General features: G+C 36.0%; 1 protein-coding gene across 1 annotated transcript in view; it reads left to right on the forward strand.

The window, feature by feature from the left end:
- Positions 1-13,251, forward strand: part of Xk (X-linked Kx blood group) — a 61,034-nt gene extending 47,783 nt beyond the window's left edge. The window contains exon 3 of the mRNA XM_010636192.1: positions 11,358-13,251. Within this exon, the coding sequence (XP_010634494.1) occupies positions 11,358-12,178 (821 nt within the window). The 3' untranslated portion in view covers positions 12,179-13,251. The remainder of the gene's footprint in view (positions 1-11,357) is intronic.
- Positions 13,252-17,094: the final 3,843 nt, after the last annotated feature.

The raw sequence follows: 17,094 nt of genomic DNA on the forward strand, positions 1-17,094 counted from the left end.
AAAAAAAAAAAAAAAAGTACAATAATTTTTTAAGCATTAAAAAGGATAAGCTGGTTCTATAAAATGGAGTACTACTGAGCCATAAAGAATGAGAAACTAAAGTCATTCATAGGAAAATGAGCATATTGAGGCCATACTTTTAAGTGAAATAAATAAGACACACCTGTGTAAATACTGAATAGTTTCTCTGGTGTAAAAAACTACAAGTGTAAATAAGATCCAAATTGTATTACTGACAATGTGAAATAGGAAGAAAGGGGCTAAAGGTGTAGGGGAAATGGAAAGGGTAGGAGAAAGGAAATAAGGGAAAAGAAAAAATATGAGAAAATGAAAACAAAGTTTTTGTAAATAGAGAAGGGTGGAAGGGGTGAAGGGAGGACAGGGGTATGGGGAAAAATGAGAAGCAAGATCTGTCATGTAAAGGTACAAGATCCCAATGATGAATGTAACTACTGTACACCTTAAAAGTACTAATAAACTCAATGAGAAAAAAAAAAAGGATGAGCTGGGCAAGATCTTATCATTCCGGTCCTTAAGCAAGAAATTGAAGTATGTCTGAATTAAAAAAAAAGAGCAAAATTATTCACGTTCTCTGGGAATTGTAAATTATATGGCTATAATCACACCATCTGGCTTGTGAGTGGTGGGCCACGATATTTGTTCTGACAATTCTGAGAATGCAACAAGTTATGAATATATATTGGAGGAAAAGTCCTCAGTTTATACCTAAACACCTAATGTATGTGCTGCTGAAGTGAGCACACCTAAACGTCTAATAAACTGGCAGTTGAATGAATTTGAAAAACTGTCCTCATCATAAGAACAAAGCTTGATGAATTATTAGAAAGTGAGCATTTTATCCAGGTTGTAAAAGGGAAGGATACCAGAAGAGCCACTTCCTTTTCTCCCTTTTTAGTCACTTGCCTTACCATCCTATCTAAAGTCAACTGTTTAGCAGACACAGACTTTAAATGTATCTCACAAGTCTGTATTGTTTTATCCAACATCATATTTGTAAGAGTTATCTGTGTTGTGCTTTGCATCAGAAATGTATTCTTTAACATTGCCATATACTATCCCATTGTATAATTATACCACAACAAATTGTTACATTCTGTTCTTGCTTAATAGGCTATTTCCAGATTGTGACTACTCAAAATAATGGCTTCTGTGAATCTCCTTGTACGTGCCTTATGCCATTCTGTTGCATAGATACTCAGGAGTAGAACTGCTGGGCCATAGGGAACTCTTGCGTTTAGCTTCTTTGCCATTTTATATAGTCACAAGTGGCTAACTTCCTTATATCCTTGTCAACACTAGGTTTTACTTTTAGTAATAAGTGGTTCTATAGTAGTTCCTTGCAGATTGAATTTACATTTCCAGATAACTAATGAGTTTGATTTCCATTTCACATTCTTAGTTGTCCTTTTGATATCTAGGTCGGGTATGAAGTGATTGTTCCACTTTTTTTTGCACATTTTAAAAAAATAATTGTATTTACCCCTTTGATCCCTGTTCACACCATCTTGTATCTCTGCTTCCATGTGGGATCATTTTCTGCAAATTTTTATTAACTTCTTTACAGCAGGTCTGCTGATAGCACCTTCTCTTTTCCTCATTTTTATTTTGTCAGAAAATACCTTTCTTTTACCCTTCATCTTTGGTAAAAGTTTGTGGTAGAGGTGATTTCCTTCCCATTTTGAGGTTTTCATTATTTTGTCTTTGGTTTGCATTATTTCTGTTGAGATGAGATGCACTGTTAGTGTTCCTTTGAAGTTTATATTTTTGTGTGTGCACTACTGGGAATTGAACCCAGGTCCTTCACACTGAGCTACATTCCCCAGCTCCCCGCTTTTTTCAAAACAGAGTTTCACTACCTTACTATGTTGCCCAGGCTTGTCTTAATCTTATGATCCCCTTCCCTATGCCTTTCAGAATTCTGGGAATACAGGCATGAGCCACCATGCCTGGCTTATTTTTTGTTTATTTATTACTGACTTCCTTTTAAGACTTTCTCTTTGACCTTGATATTTAGCGATTTTAGCATAATATGTTTCATTTGTATTTACCGTACTTGATATTTTTAGTATTTCTCAAATCTGTGGCTTGATATTTTAGCAGTTTAGGAAAATTTTCAGCTTTTATCCTTTCAAAACCTACTACTGAGACATTCTTCCCACCCCTGACATTTCTACTTTTCCATGATCTCTTATGTTTTTTTGTTTCTTGATTTGAATAGTCTCTTTTTATTTTCCTTCTAGTTACTGCTAATTATTTTTATAGCTGTGTCTAATATGTTATTAAATCTATCTTTTACTTTGTTAACTGTAATCATGGTATTTTTTTGGTTCTAGAGTTTTCATTGGTGTCTTTAAAAGTTTCCCATTTCTGATAAATTCCCCATCTTGTCATATAATTTCTTAGGCATATTAATTACCATTTATTTAAAGTCCATGTCAGATAAATCCAAAATCTGTATCTCCTGTAGGATTTTTTTTATTATCTGTTATTTTTCTTGTTTTTTAGTCATTTTTTGCAGTTGGCATGTCATGTTGTATTTAATTCACTGTCAGATATTTGTACGAGAAAAGTAGATTTGAGGTTCTGGATGAGTTATTTTCCCCAGGAAGATTTTACTTTTGTTTATGGCAAGCAGTTAAACCAGATGTAGATTAACTTGATTGAATCACAACTTGAGTTGTCTGAATTTTGTATTGCAGTCTTTATGAGGACTTAGTCCATTTCCAGTCACCCTGACTCCTGGTGTCTTTTGAGTTGCCAGCAGAAAGCTCTGGGTGTATCCAAGGGCCATTATAGAGACTGGATGTCAGTATTTGTTCCAACACCCACCAGCTTTGAGAGACTGAGGAATGTTCTATTTAGATTTATAGCTTAGTAATATCTGCTTTTGTTTAGGCAGATGTCTTGAGGGTAAAGGCAAATTCAGAATTCTCTGGATACTTTGCTTTGGTAGATCTCTGATGATTTTGCAAATATGTTCATCTAGTTCTCCCTAGTGGGAATATTTGATTAAAACAGACTGATCTGCTATTGCATGAATGAAAATCCTTTTTGCTTTTTGATGCCATTTTTCATGTTCAATGTTCTTTGATGATTGTGTGTTAGAATAATGTTTTATTCTATAATACAGTAGTTTTGTAGATCTGGCCTTTCCATCGTGGCAAACTTTTGGGGATACCTACAGAATAATGTGAAATCTACGATATAATAGAGTTTGATCCATAGTTAACAGAAGCAATTAAATAAGGTATAAAAATGGCCAATAATTACATGAAAATATGCTAGAAATCGTTAGTCTTCAGGGAAATGAAAATAAAAGGTATATGATAAAACTTTATACCCATTAAAGTGAGTAGAATCAAAAGTTAGATAATAAAACTTAATGAAGATATAGAGAAATTGGAAGCTTCATACACAACTGGTCAGGATGTAAAAGTACTACTGCTGCTTTGGAAAACAGTGTATCAGTTCCTCAAACAATTAAACATCAAGTTACTTTATCATTCATCATCACCAACCACTCCTATGAACGCAAGAGAAAATAAGACATGTTCACATAAAAACTTGTACGTCACTGTTCATAGCAGCACTATTCACAATAACCAGAAGTGGCAGATAACTCAAATGCCTACCTACCGATGAATGAACGGTCTTGTATATCCATATATTGTAATATTGGCCATAAAAAGGAATGAAGGACTGAAAGTTGCTATAACATCGACGAACCTTAAAAACATTGTGCTAAGTAAAGAAACCAATCATATAATACTACATATTATTTGATTCATATGAAAGTCCATATTAGGTAAATCTGTACAGACAGAAAGTAGATTAGTTGTTCCTCAGGCTGGTGAGAGTTGGTGAATGTTGGAAAAGCTTAAGGATTTGGTTTCTTTTTGAGTAGATAAAAACATACTAAAATTAACTGTGGGGCCAGGTATTTAGCTCAGTGGTGCCACCGCCTGCCTCACAAGTTCAATTACCCGAGTTCAAGCCCCGGTACCAAATAAAATAAAATAACTGTGATTGTTGCACATATCTGTGAATATACTCAAAAAACGTATTGTTCACTTTAAATGCATGTGTTATATTTCAATAAGTTATTAACATAAAGAGCCTAAAACATTATTTGTGATAGCAGCCAGGAGGGATAGTTGGCAGATGTTGGGTACAAGCCCATGGTAATGATGATCTCTCTTGTTCTCAACTTTTTCATCAACAGTTTGCAGACCAGTTGTCAAGGCTCAGGTGGAATTAGAACAGAATATCACTGGGTTCAAGACCAAGCCAGAGAGTAAGGTGTAGGATCCAGCAAAAACAGTAATCTGATAAACTAGCCAGGAAAGCACAACACTATCAAGATAATATTCCAGGCTTGTCTGGATAATAATCCAGACTCCTAAGTGTACCCCACATTCTGAAGCAGCACATAGTTTCCTTAATTACTCCTGTGGTCAGAGAATACTGCCTTGTTCTATATCTCCCTATTTTTTAGGCCTCTTACTTCAAAGAGCATTTTTATACTATAGACATTAGTTTCAAAGATCTTTTCTAATTTGAATCCGTCTTCCCTAGAAATGTTGGAAAACAGTTGAAACTTTTTGACTGAGAAAGGTACATGGAGGCAGGGGCTTTTTCAGTAAATCCCATAGCACTTTAAATTATTGTATTGTAAGGGGCTTTGTGCTCCAGTTAAATCTATGGGAGAGTTAGAACAGTATTGAAAATGGGCAATTCACAGCTTGTGAAATTGTTCATTCATTTATTCATTTTTTATACATTGCTCACTTTCTTTGTGCTAATCACTGTTAGGTGTTGGTGATAAAAAGTATGTATAAAGAAGTAACTACCTTGAGGAGATTGCACTCTAGAGGAAAAAAGACAAGGAACCCAAAGATACCAAGGGATGAAATAAGGATGTCTAAGAAATTCCAATAAAAAGGCTGAGTTTGAGAAAATCTTGGAAGATTTTAGTACAGTTGAATAAATGTCATCAGATGAAGGAGGAGGTATCCTTGATGAGTTAACATTTTTGCTTTATTTTAAATGATAAATATGGTTCACTTAAGGAGAGGAAGATCAGAAAGAAGGCTGGTGACAGAGAAACATTTGCGATGGGACCACATGACAAGAGCCATACTGAAAAAGTTAAATCTGTTACAAATCCAGCCTGTGTTCTCATAACATCGAGGAATGAAGTCACAAACCAAAAGGAGGAAGTTAAGAGACTTTATATTAGAAATAATAAAAATATCTCCTGGATTTCCAGAAGTGAAGGGGTAAGTGAGTGGCCACATGACCCCTTGATCCAGAGCTACTTATAGAGCACAGGAATTGTTTGATTGTTTTGAAGCCACTTATAACATGTGGCTTTGTGGATTTAAAATGATCAGTTGGAACTCAGCCTCTCTAACCCAGTTCCTCAGCATGTAAGGTGTAAAGGGAACTGGAATTTTAGAGGAAAAGGGGGCTGTTTTGAATTTTAAACTCTCAAAACTCAGGAGCTTAGTAGAGAGTGGCTGTAGCTCTCTTTAGTAGGAAGGGGCTGCATTCCATGTTACCTGAGGAAGTTCATTCTTGGTCCAAAGTCCTAGTTTACTGTTTATTCTTATTTTCAACATGGCTGATCTTATCAACATGGCTAATCAGACAACTTTATCTCAGGCCCTTCCCTTAGCTAGCTGACTTCCTCATCAGCTAACTAAATTAGCTATTTTATACAATATTGTATTTAACACATGCTAAAACCAGAAAGAGCAGTACTTCTCAAACTTGAATTAGCATACAGATCACCTGTAAAATCTTGTGAAAATCCATATTCTCACCCAGTGGTATGGCATGTGCCACTTCTAACAAACTCCCCATCAGTACTAAAGCTGATGGCTCATGAGCTAGGCTGAATAAAAAGACCTTACAGGTTTACTTGGGTGTGATAAGAGAGGAGAGTAATCAGTTCTAGCTATCTCATAGATTTATGGATAGGATGATCTGTGGTGGTGATGTCATGGGTTGCTAGAGGAAATGTAAAAGGAGATTTTCAGGGACATATAAGTTTTGTTCTGTCTGTATTCTGATGTGTGGGTTCTGTTTTTGTTTTGCAGGCACTGGTAGGATATCTAGGAAGAGAAAAATGATAGGCCTTTGGATAGGAGAGAAAAAAATCCATGGTTTATGACTGAGAAGAAATTTATTTATGAAGGCACTGAGTAGGTAGGGGCTGCTAGGAAATTTAAAGGATGATCAGGAGAAAATGATACGGACACTAATATAGGCAGACTTTCTTTTTATTTATTTATTTTTATTTAGATGTTTTAATTTATTGGTTCCATTTAGTTATACTTACAATTACATTAATCATTGGGATCTTGTACCTTTATATAACATATCTTGGTTCTTATTTTTCCCCATTGCCCCTACCCTCTCTTCACACCCTCCACCCTACCAATTTACAAAGACAGGCAGACTTTCAAGAAGGCAGGAATTAACAATATCAAATGTTGTAGAGATAAAAAAAAAAAGCCAAACTGCACACCGAACCACAAGAAGTAGAGGATTAAGAAGTGTTTTGATTAGAGACAACTCAAGAGAATTGGATGAAGAGTTTCAAAAAGAGTGTAGTAGTAGACAGAAGGACATGCAACATAAAAGGATGGTTTCTTCTTTCTCTCTTTCACTTTCCTTTCCTTTTTCTTTTTTTCCTCCCTCCATCCATCCATCCCTCACTCACTGCCACTCTTTCTCCCTCCCTTCCTTCCTTGTTATTGTAAAAATTTTCAAACTTAAAATTATGGACATTTTTGTAAATGCAGCTGACTTAGGCATTTTCATGCACTCAAGAAAAAGAGCCAGGACTGAGAGAGCAATTAAAAATTTGGGAGAGAAAGATGATACTTGATAGAGCAAGGTTTTTGAGATGGAGGCAAGTGGTGGAATGTAGTAAGTAGTACAGGTGAAGATCCTATTTCCAGATAGTAAGAAAGATACTTTAAAATCTGCCAAGGTGAGTGAAGAACAAAAGTAAAAGTCACTGCCTATCAAAAGAATTCCAATTTCCAGAATTCCCTCTCCAGTTTCCCTCTGTCACTACATTCCACATCCCTTAGTCTGCCTTAGTTGCCTCCTAGAAATCATTCAATATTTTTGAAAATTTTATCATACCCAAGCATTTAATGAGCTCAGTAGTTTTACTGAAGACACAGTATCTGCAGAGAGCAATGGCATTACAGAGAACAACCACCGATCATCCTCCATTGCACAGGTCACCTCTATTATCTCTTGAAAACAACTGAGAAACTGTCACTGTTATTCTACAAGTAGAGTTCCCTTCCTAAGCAGAATTCTGTGAAAGAAAATATTCTTTATCTCCTTACATAGAGATTGAGTTTTTGTGTGGCAAGTCAGGCAGGATATGAGCAAATTCGTACCTAGTAGCAATTTGTTTGTGAAAAAGAGTTTTTATTCAGGAGTCCATTAGACTGGAATGAGTCGGAGGAAGCTCTAGGCATGTGGCAAGGGTTTGGAATATTGCTGAAGCATTCCTTTTTAGTTTTACCTAAAGTGATGTCTTGCCTTATGATAGAAGATGAGAGCAACAAAATGTCCTACTATATATGCACCTGGAAAATAAGAATAGTCTTCTTCGGGGATGTTAGGACTCTAAGGTACCACTTAAATAAGCAGGCCTGCCAACTGATCCCCTTTTGTATCGACTGTGGGAAGATAAATTTGGAAAACGGTGTAAGGGAACTTTTCTCTAAATGGAGAAAGTTTGAATAAATATATATTTGCATGGGCATCATTCAAGTTAATCATTAGCTAACAGCTAAATTCTGGAGGTAGAAATGTACACTTTGTACAAGTTTCTTGTCTCCCAAGTGTATCTCCCTTCCTTGCCCCATTTCTGTCTGTGACATTTTTCAATGAGCACCCAATGTGAGCGTGATGTGTTTGAAATCAGTCATTTCAAGATAATTTGTCTGCATTTTCAAAACTCTATGGTTGATTACTACCAAACACCTACTGGGTAATAATTGCCTAATTCTCTTGATAGAGAAAGAAGGTGTCATTTAGAAAAATTGACCTTATAAGAACAAAATGAATAAATGCTGAAAAAAATTTAGGTTATTCTATTGTTAAAAGCAATAAATATTTTGTGGTTACAATATGATAGAACAATATAAATGCTATGTTACTGCACAATTTCTATTCTAATTCATATTTAGCTCATGTTTTGTTTTTAAAATATTTTTCATATAGTGCAGAAATCCTAAGGACTAAAAGAAAAAGATTCAATACTAGACCCTTAAGGTTTTGGAATTTATAACCACACATATAAAAGTATATCACTGATATGTTCTGCTTTAGAGTGTGCTGTTTAATTAGCCTCTCAAGAAAAATAATTCCACTCTAATTACTTCCCAGTCTACTCTGGTGATGGTATTTCTATCTTTTAAGTTTGATCAGTAGATGCTGGTCTTGCCAGTAAGTGATACAGATAATTAAGTCAGTGCCAATGAGTATGAGAAAAGTTGATGCTTTCAATAAAATTGAGCTTCTCTCAGGCAAATAAATACTAAGGATCCAGAATTTATATGCCTACCAATTATACATAGATGTTTTTCCATTGATTCAGAACTCAAATAAGAAAAAAACTTTGTTCTTGTGTATTTTAAATTATATATTTAGGCAGAGACAATTTAGTTACATGGATAAAATTACATGGAATTGCTTTTTGAAAAAAGTAGTAGGCATGGATAAAGCTAAAATAATAAATACAGTGCAATGATGTCAAAAAGAATTGCCAAATAGATCAATGGAACAGAATAGAGAGCCCAGAAATAGACCTACATAAATATAGTCAACTATATTTAATCTTCAACAAAAGAGCAAAGGCTATACAATGGAAAAATTATAATATTTTTTTAAAAAATTGGTGCTAGAATACCCTGATATCCCCATACCAACAAAAAAGTACTGGACACAGACCTTAAAATATTCACAAAAATTACCTGAAAATGGACCAGATACCCAAATGTAAAATTCTAAACTATATAACTCCTAAAAGATAAATAGGCAAAAAGCTACATTATAGGATGTTTGATGACTTTTTACCTGCAACACCAAAGGTGATATCCACGAAAGAAATAATTGAGAAGCTGCATTTCATTAAATTAAAAGTTTCTGTTCCGCAAAAGTCTTTCAGGAGAATAAGAAAAAGATTATTTCCAACCAAATGGAGTACAATACTTGCAAAAGATGTCTAATAAAGAACTATTATCTAAAGTTTGCAAAGTATTCTTAAAGCTTCAAAATAACAGAAACAGCATTTAAAATGGGCAACGACTTTAACAGAGACCTAACCAAAAAGATATATAGGTAGAAAATAAGCATTTAAAAAGATTCACCACATTATATGTCATTGGGGAAATATAAAGATACACCTATTAGGATGGAATACAATGTGACCTTTTAAAGGTAACAAATCCTGCCATCTGAAACAGCGTGAACGAACACAGGGATATTACACTGAGTGAAATAAACTAGCCACAGAAGGAAAAATACTGTATGGTTTCTCTTATCTATGGAATCAAAAACAGCAGAATTCATGAAAATAAAATGTTGGTTACCAGGGGATTCAGGGATTGGTGAAATGGGAAAATGATTATCAAAAAGATGCAAAATTTCAGTTAGGCAGGATGAATAGCTTCTATGACCTAAAGTATAGCATGGTGACTACAGTTAGTGACAGTGAATTGTATACTTGAAATTTGCTGAGGGGAGTATGTCATAGGTGTTCTCACCACACAATGTGGTAACCATGTGAGGTCATGATATATTAATTAGCTAGCTATAATTACTCTGTTATTGTTCCAATTTTCTGGGTGAGAAAACAGTCCAGGAAGTTGGCATTTTGCCAAAGTAGACAGGGTTGGCAAAAGTCAAACCACAGCAAGATTCATACATTTAGTTCCGAACTCAAAGCCCTGTCTCAAATCTCTCTTCGTGCCATTGTGTAGAAGTGGTAGAAGCCAGTAGTGAGTGATTTTATTTGCTTTGACCAGTCTTTACTCATAGGTTGGCAGTACAGTAGTAGCTCGGTTCCCAAACACTTTTCTTTGCAAACAATTTGGTTCACATTTAGAAGCATTTGACAGATTTTTACTTTTGTTTGCAACTGCATCAGGTGAAAACATGACTACCACCATTTTTCCCACACAAACACAAATGTGGCCATCTTTTCCAGAATCGAAGAACAAATTAAGTTTGTGAACCAAGGCACCACTGTATATTTCTTACCTAATAGAACTCAAGGTCAAAAGTGTTGTGCTCTGGGACATAATACCATGATTCATTTAAGTGGGCTGTATCTTGTCTCCCTGAATTTATACATACATATGCTTATACACTACTTATACTTACTAGATCAACTCATTATCCATAAGTCATTTTAAGAAATAAAGAGCTAGAGTTAAAACTTCTTGAAACGCTAAAGCCTTTTGGCCAAAATAGGCTCTCAGTAACAGTTTCTGATTTCTTCAGCTCTCTGAAGAATTTAAGAACACAATCAGGGTGAACATTCTATAGTCAGTCTATAAGTGTAAAAGTGCCTACTTTAAAAAAGAACATACTGACATACTGATCAATTTATTGTTGAGTGCCATTTGTTTATGTACCTTCTACTGCTGTGTTGACAGACATCAAGAGGAAATATCAGACATGGCTGGTCTTGACTCCCCAGAAACTTATAGACCAACTACACAGGACTCAGCATATTCATCCAGAGCAAGATGGGGTCAGGAGAGTGTTTTAATTTGAGTTGCCTCTGAAACAGGCCCTGAGAGAAGGCTTTGAGTCCATGTATTTTGAAGGGAAGAGGTAAAGACCACGGAAGAAGAAAAATAAGATAGGAAAAGGAGGACAGCCAATAAAAGGAAGCATTATCTAACAGATTATCACAGTGTGTGGCTAGCAGTTAATCCTAGGAGGAATTACTGGGAAATGGTATAAAACACATGCCTCAGAGTCATTTTACCCAAAGAATAGGGAACTTGGGGTATTTATATTCCAGATATTATCAAGGACGGAATTGGAGTATTGAGGGCTCTCTGGGGGTATTAATTCCCTTGGCACTTCATCCTGCCAGGAATGTAGGCAGAGCAGCCTTCTGAAAAAGTCCTTAGGCATAGTATGCAGGTATTGACAGCTGGATGTCAACCTTTGTAAATGAAAAACAAATGAGTTCAAGGATTATGGACAGGAGACTGACAGAATGTCTGCTGCAGTACGGTTCCTGGTAGAGGCGAGATTTGACAGTGCTCTTTCTCTTCTCTCTCCAGGCTTCTTAATGACCTTGTCCCTGTTGTCCATTGTTTACGGAGCCTTGCGCTGCAACATCCTAGCCATCAAAATCAAGTACGATGAGTATGAAGTCAAAGTGAAGCCACTGGCCTATGTCTGTATCTTCCTGTGGAGGAGCTTTGAGATTGCTACTCGAGTCATCGTCCTGGTCCTCTTTACCTCCATCATGAAGACCTGGGTGGTGGTTGTAATTCTTGTCAACTTTTGCAGCTTCTTCTTGTATCCCTGGATCATCTTCTGGTGCAGTGGCTCCCCATTTCCTGAGAACATAGAGAAGGCCCTCAGTCGGGTAGGCACTGCCATTGTGCTGTGCTTCCTCACTTTACTCTATGCTGGTATCAACATGTTCTGCTGGTCAGCTGTACAGCTGAAAATCAGCAACCCTGACCTCATCAGCAAGTCCCAGAACTGGTACCGGCTACTGGTGTACTATATGACAAGATTCGTAGAGAATGCTGTCCTCCTGCTCCTATGGTATCTTTTCAAGACTGATATCTATATGTACGTGTGTGCGCCTCTGTTGATTCTGCAGTTGCTTGTTGGGTACTGCACCGCTGTTCTATTCATGCTTGTGTTCTACCAGTTCTTTCACCCTTGTAAAAAGCTTTTCTCCTCCAGTGTTTCCGAAAGCTTTCAGGCGTGGCTCAGGTGTTTCTGCTGGGCCTGCAGGCAGCAGAAATCCTGTGAATCAGGAAAGGCAGACCTAACATCTTGCCAAGACCAAGAAGAGACACCTTCTACCAGTAAAATAAGCCCTGATCCCACTCAGATGAGTGCTAATGATCTGTGTTCTGTTTAATGGGACCTGAAATCTCTCAGGGCACGAGCATGGTGTTTTCTGAGTTGATACCCGTTCTTCATACAAGTAAGGGAGCAAGGCAGAAAGTTAGCTGTCAACTCCTTGTGAGCTGCTGCTCTTTATAGAGCTCTTAGGTGTGTGGGAACTATGGGGAGAAGCCAGCAAGGCCTGAGTGTTGAAGGGGCAGCTTGAGGCATCACAGTTCACAGGTGACCATGTTATGTTCTTGCACGCCTTACTGGCTGGTTCACTGACAAAGTGCCCCTGAAGTCTGAATTGGGCTGGATACATCTATTGGGTGGAATGAGGAGAGGGGCCTGTTTTCTAGTTTTCTGGACTGTTGGTCTGGGTAGCCTAATGATTTATTACCCCTCAACCAGGTTTTCACCCACGAGCCATCCTGATGACCAGAGAAGGTAACTGGGGTTTTGTCATCAGCAACATCATTCCTAACATACCTTATAGGGAGGGCTGTTCAGGTTTGGTTTTTGAATAGAGATGTGTTCCATTTAATCTCACTGGGGCTTTTTGTACATAACCAACTATAGCCTTTGTGACATGCTCTCTGTAATTGACTCAAGAGACTACATTTGGAAACTTTATTCCCTAGTATCCATAGCTGCAAAATTGAATTCTAAATTTGGTTATGGAAGCCTTAGAATTTGGGGGAAGTTGTTTTCCTTCTACATGTTGAAGAAATTGTGGGTCAGGAGTGTTGCTGAAACATGAGAATGATAGAGGTTTGTATAAGTAGAATTCTTATCTTCTCAGAATTTTTAAAGGTAGGAATCTGCTAGAAGGTAGGCTTCAACGCACTTACAATTCACTTGTATCCTACAATTCCATGGAATTTATAGTAGAATTTACTGGGTTTTACCTCCTTAAGAAAGATAAAAATAAAACTATCGTCTTAACACCTGCCTCCCCCTGACACCTGCCAAAAAAAATTTAAATGAGAGTTATCTCAGTTAAGTTTTTATAGGAAATCCTACAAAAGTTTCTCACCAAATGCAAGGATATAGGGCATTTTAATTTTCATTTATTTGAAGAAAAAGTGTTTTTTTCACCATAAACCCCAGTTGTTGACTTTTCTTTTTCTTTTTAATTGAGTTTATTGGTACATTTTTAGGGATACATACAGTTACATTCATTGTTGGGATCTTGTACCTATACATGACAGGACTTGGTTCTCATTTTTTTCCCTTGTCCCTGACTTTTCAAATTTTAGAAAGAGATGAAGTCACCAGGTTTTTGTCTTTCGTAGAAAGTATCTCGATTTCATATAATTGTGAATTAATTTCAACCAAGCCTCCAGTTTTATTCTCCTACACCATTTTATTGTCTGTATAATTTTTCCTTTGCTCTGAAATTCTGTTTGTTTCATTAAAGAAGAGTGGGTAGCACATTCTCAATTGTCTTGTAAAAGTGCCTGGAACTTGTACCATTTATTTCTACCACTAAAATCTTGTTAATGAAATACCTGAAAACAAAGAACCATAAAGAACACATTAATTTAGAATGAGAACTATAGTTAAATCTGACAAAGTTACAAAGAGGACTCTATTTATGGACTTTACTAGATGGAATAGGGGTCCACTTCTCTGACTTTGTGACCCTATAAAACATTTATTTGACAATCACACTTCTGATAATTTTTCTTTTAAATTATTTTGTGCTGTCAATTTTATAAGCAATTTTATGCACATGGATGAAGATACAGTTTAGTTATCAATTTCCACTACATTCAGGGATCTATGTGTAAAATAGTAAATATTCTTCCACGGGGCATCCATGTTACTTAATATTTTAATACTGTTCCAAATATCATTCATATCTTTTAACTATGGCACCTCAATTTTTGTTTTATGGGAATTTTTTCCTCATTTGAAATTTTCTTGCTTTATCAATATTTGTGGTTTAATTTTGCAAGAATGCCCAAACAAAAGATCTTTTTTAGTCTATTTTTAATGAAATAAGAATAAAACTCAAGATTGTGTTTTCCCTCTGAGTTCATTGATGACCAATTGCCCTGTTTTTAATTGCTATAGATAAACAGTGAGCATATGTAATTAAAAAGATAATTCATACAAGGCACACTTCCATGTACTTTTCAAGAGCATAGATACACAATTGTAACAGAGCAAAACAACTTTGCAAATATATAACAACTACAAGTAAAATAATGCTAAGATGTTAACACACCATTTGGGGTTATTTCCTAGTTAACAAAAGGGTTCTATAATGATTAGCAGAACAGTAAGACCATTCTTAAATCATTTGAATTGTTTCCTTATATCAGATCAGCTCACTGTGTTAATTGACATAAGATAGTTTCACATTTTCTTATGAGAAAGATATTCTCACCTTGAAGCTTTTCAGTGACTGATGATAGGGGTAGTGGTGCCCCTTTTCCATCTGAAATGGCTTCAGGTCATGCCTTGCCAGTGAGGACTGGGGATAGCCACCAGCTTGTCAATGATGAGGCGCATTCAGAATTTGATAAAAGATGGAGAGACTTGTATTTTCTGGCCTTGGTTTTGGAAGCCTGTCTTAAAATTCCCTACAAAATCTTAATTTTCAAATACATTAGAAGACACTTTAATTTAGAAGATAAGTAAGCATTTTAAGTGAACCTAAAATGAACGTAGCAGTGATAGTTTGTCAGATACCCAAAGTGTAGTTCTCAAATTTATATGGACAGAGATTTGGTAATTAAACTGGACATTTTTGGTAGTTTCAACTCATGGGAAACACGTAACCTAATTTTAAGAACATGTGTGTCAGTTCACTTTAGGGGAGAGAAATCATTGCTTTTTTTCTTCATGGTACAAATGCAAGTCAGGTTAAACTGAAATTTTCTTATTTAAAAATTATTTTTGTCGGAAATGGCAAAATTACAATTCATACTGTGAAGCTAGGTTTCCTAAAGACATAAACCAGCAAATTTCCACATCTTAGGAATTAAGATATGTTTTTTAGTTATAATTTGAATTTTTAAAATTTTTAGTGCTTTGTCTAATTATTCACATGCCATAACTTGTCATAACAGCTGCTGCAACTGAATCACTATCATTTGTTTCATGGGGGTAAAATTGTTCCTCACAATATATTGTAATAAGATCAACAAACATGCTGGGCGTGGTGGCGCACACCTGTAATCGCAGCACTTGGGAGGCTGAGGCAGGAGGATGGCTGTGAGTTCGAGACCAGCCAGGGCTACATAGTGAGCTCCAGGTCAGTCTCAACTACATAGTGAGATGCTGTCACAAAAAGCCAAAAAAAAAAATCATCAAAAATGTTCAACTTTCTTTTGTCATTACTGGACAGAGCCTATTATTAGAGATTGGCATCTCCCATTTAAGCCCCACAAGTTACTTAAATGCTTTATGCCTCCGTTTTCTTACTAAATTACAGTGATACACTTGTTCAGCCTACCTCAAGGGTTGTCAGAAAGATCAAATTAGATAATAGGTATGAAAATGCTTTGAAAACATTTTTAAAGTGCCACACATAGAGTTATGTTATTCAAATCCATAAGCAGATTTTTTTTTAACTCTTTGAATAGAAGTATCATCATCCACATGAGTGTCTGGAGTGACCATGTGGGCCTTTAGCTTTCTCAGCAGTTGCCCTTAATCTTACCTCCAGTTGTATGTAAAATTTAGCACCCAAATCCATGTTACTTGAAGGAAAAGACCCACTGAATCTGAGAAGGTGCTTCTGATGGAAAATGAATTTATCGTTGTGGTACTGTCTTTCATGAAGAATGTAACAGCATCTTTAATAACTGTGCTTTACAATTTAAATGGCTGATTCACGGCATTAATTAAATGTGATTGTAATCTTTTTAGCCTTGTAAATGGGAAAATATGCATTGAGATCGATTGTCAACTGCAGCATTTCCTTGGAAACCACCTTAGAACATCTGTGCCAGTACTTCTCAGCCATTTCATTGTGGATGTGAGCTGTTGTGGACTGCTTTTGTGAGTCACTGACTCAAGTATTGTTTATGTTTCATCATATAATAAATTAATTTTTCAATTTCTGCTTGCATTTCATTCCTTATACAGTCCATACCTGACTTCTTTACTTCAAGGGCTATTTAAAGATAAAAATTATATGGCCAGGGATTCTTGCACCTGCCTTGTAGGCATTAGGTCCGGAGTTCCATCTCCGGTACTGCAAATAAATAGATAAATAAAGATAGAAATTATAAAATGGTTTTGTTGTAATTAATTGTAACTTCACCTAGAAATTAATTCTATAAGCTTGAGAGTGATTGACTGTCACTAACAGTCCTCTGATTGTTTTATATGTACTTATTCCATCTGTTACAATTGCACTGCTGGGTAATAAGATTCTGCTCAGTTGTCTGTCGGTTACTGTGTGTGATATAAAAAGAAAAGTGATATGTATCTCTTCTAAACAAACAGAAATGCTATGCTGATCCAGAGATATAAAACATCAAAGGAGAAGCTTCATATGAACATAAACAAATAAATTAAAATTCTACTCATGTTTGGAAAAAAATCAGTCATTAACAGGAATTGTTTCAGAGAATGAAGTGGACATGGAGTGTTTCAATAATTCCTTTCCTTCTGAAGGCAGCCTTGCAGTTGGGAAAGACTTAGATATGTCTTTTGTTTTGTTTTGTTTTTGTTTCTGTTTTTGTACCAGGGATCGAACTCAGGTCCTTGCGCTTGCAAGGCAGGCGGCGGCACCACTGAGCTAAATCCCCGGCCCTGTCTTTCTTTTTTAAAAAGAAAAAAAAAATCTTTATTGAGGCCTATTATATAAAACCGAACATTTGTATGTATCCCATTGGATGAGTTTAGATCTATGCAAATATCCATGGTACCACAATCCAAGTACTAGTCATATATTCTTCATGATTCTAAGTTTGATTTTGCCCTTTT

The sequence above is a fragment of the Fukomys damarensis genome, unplaced genomic scaffold (genome assembly GCF_012274545.1).
Source record: "Fukomys damarensis isolate Sample0158 unplaced genomic scaffold, DMR_v1.0_HiC HiC_scaffold_39, whole genome shotgun sequence".
Classification (NCBI taxonomy): domain Eukaryota; kingdom Metazoa; phylum Chordata; class Mammalia; order Rodentia; family Bathyergidae; genus Fukomys; species Fukomys damarensis.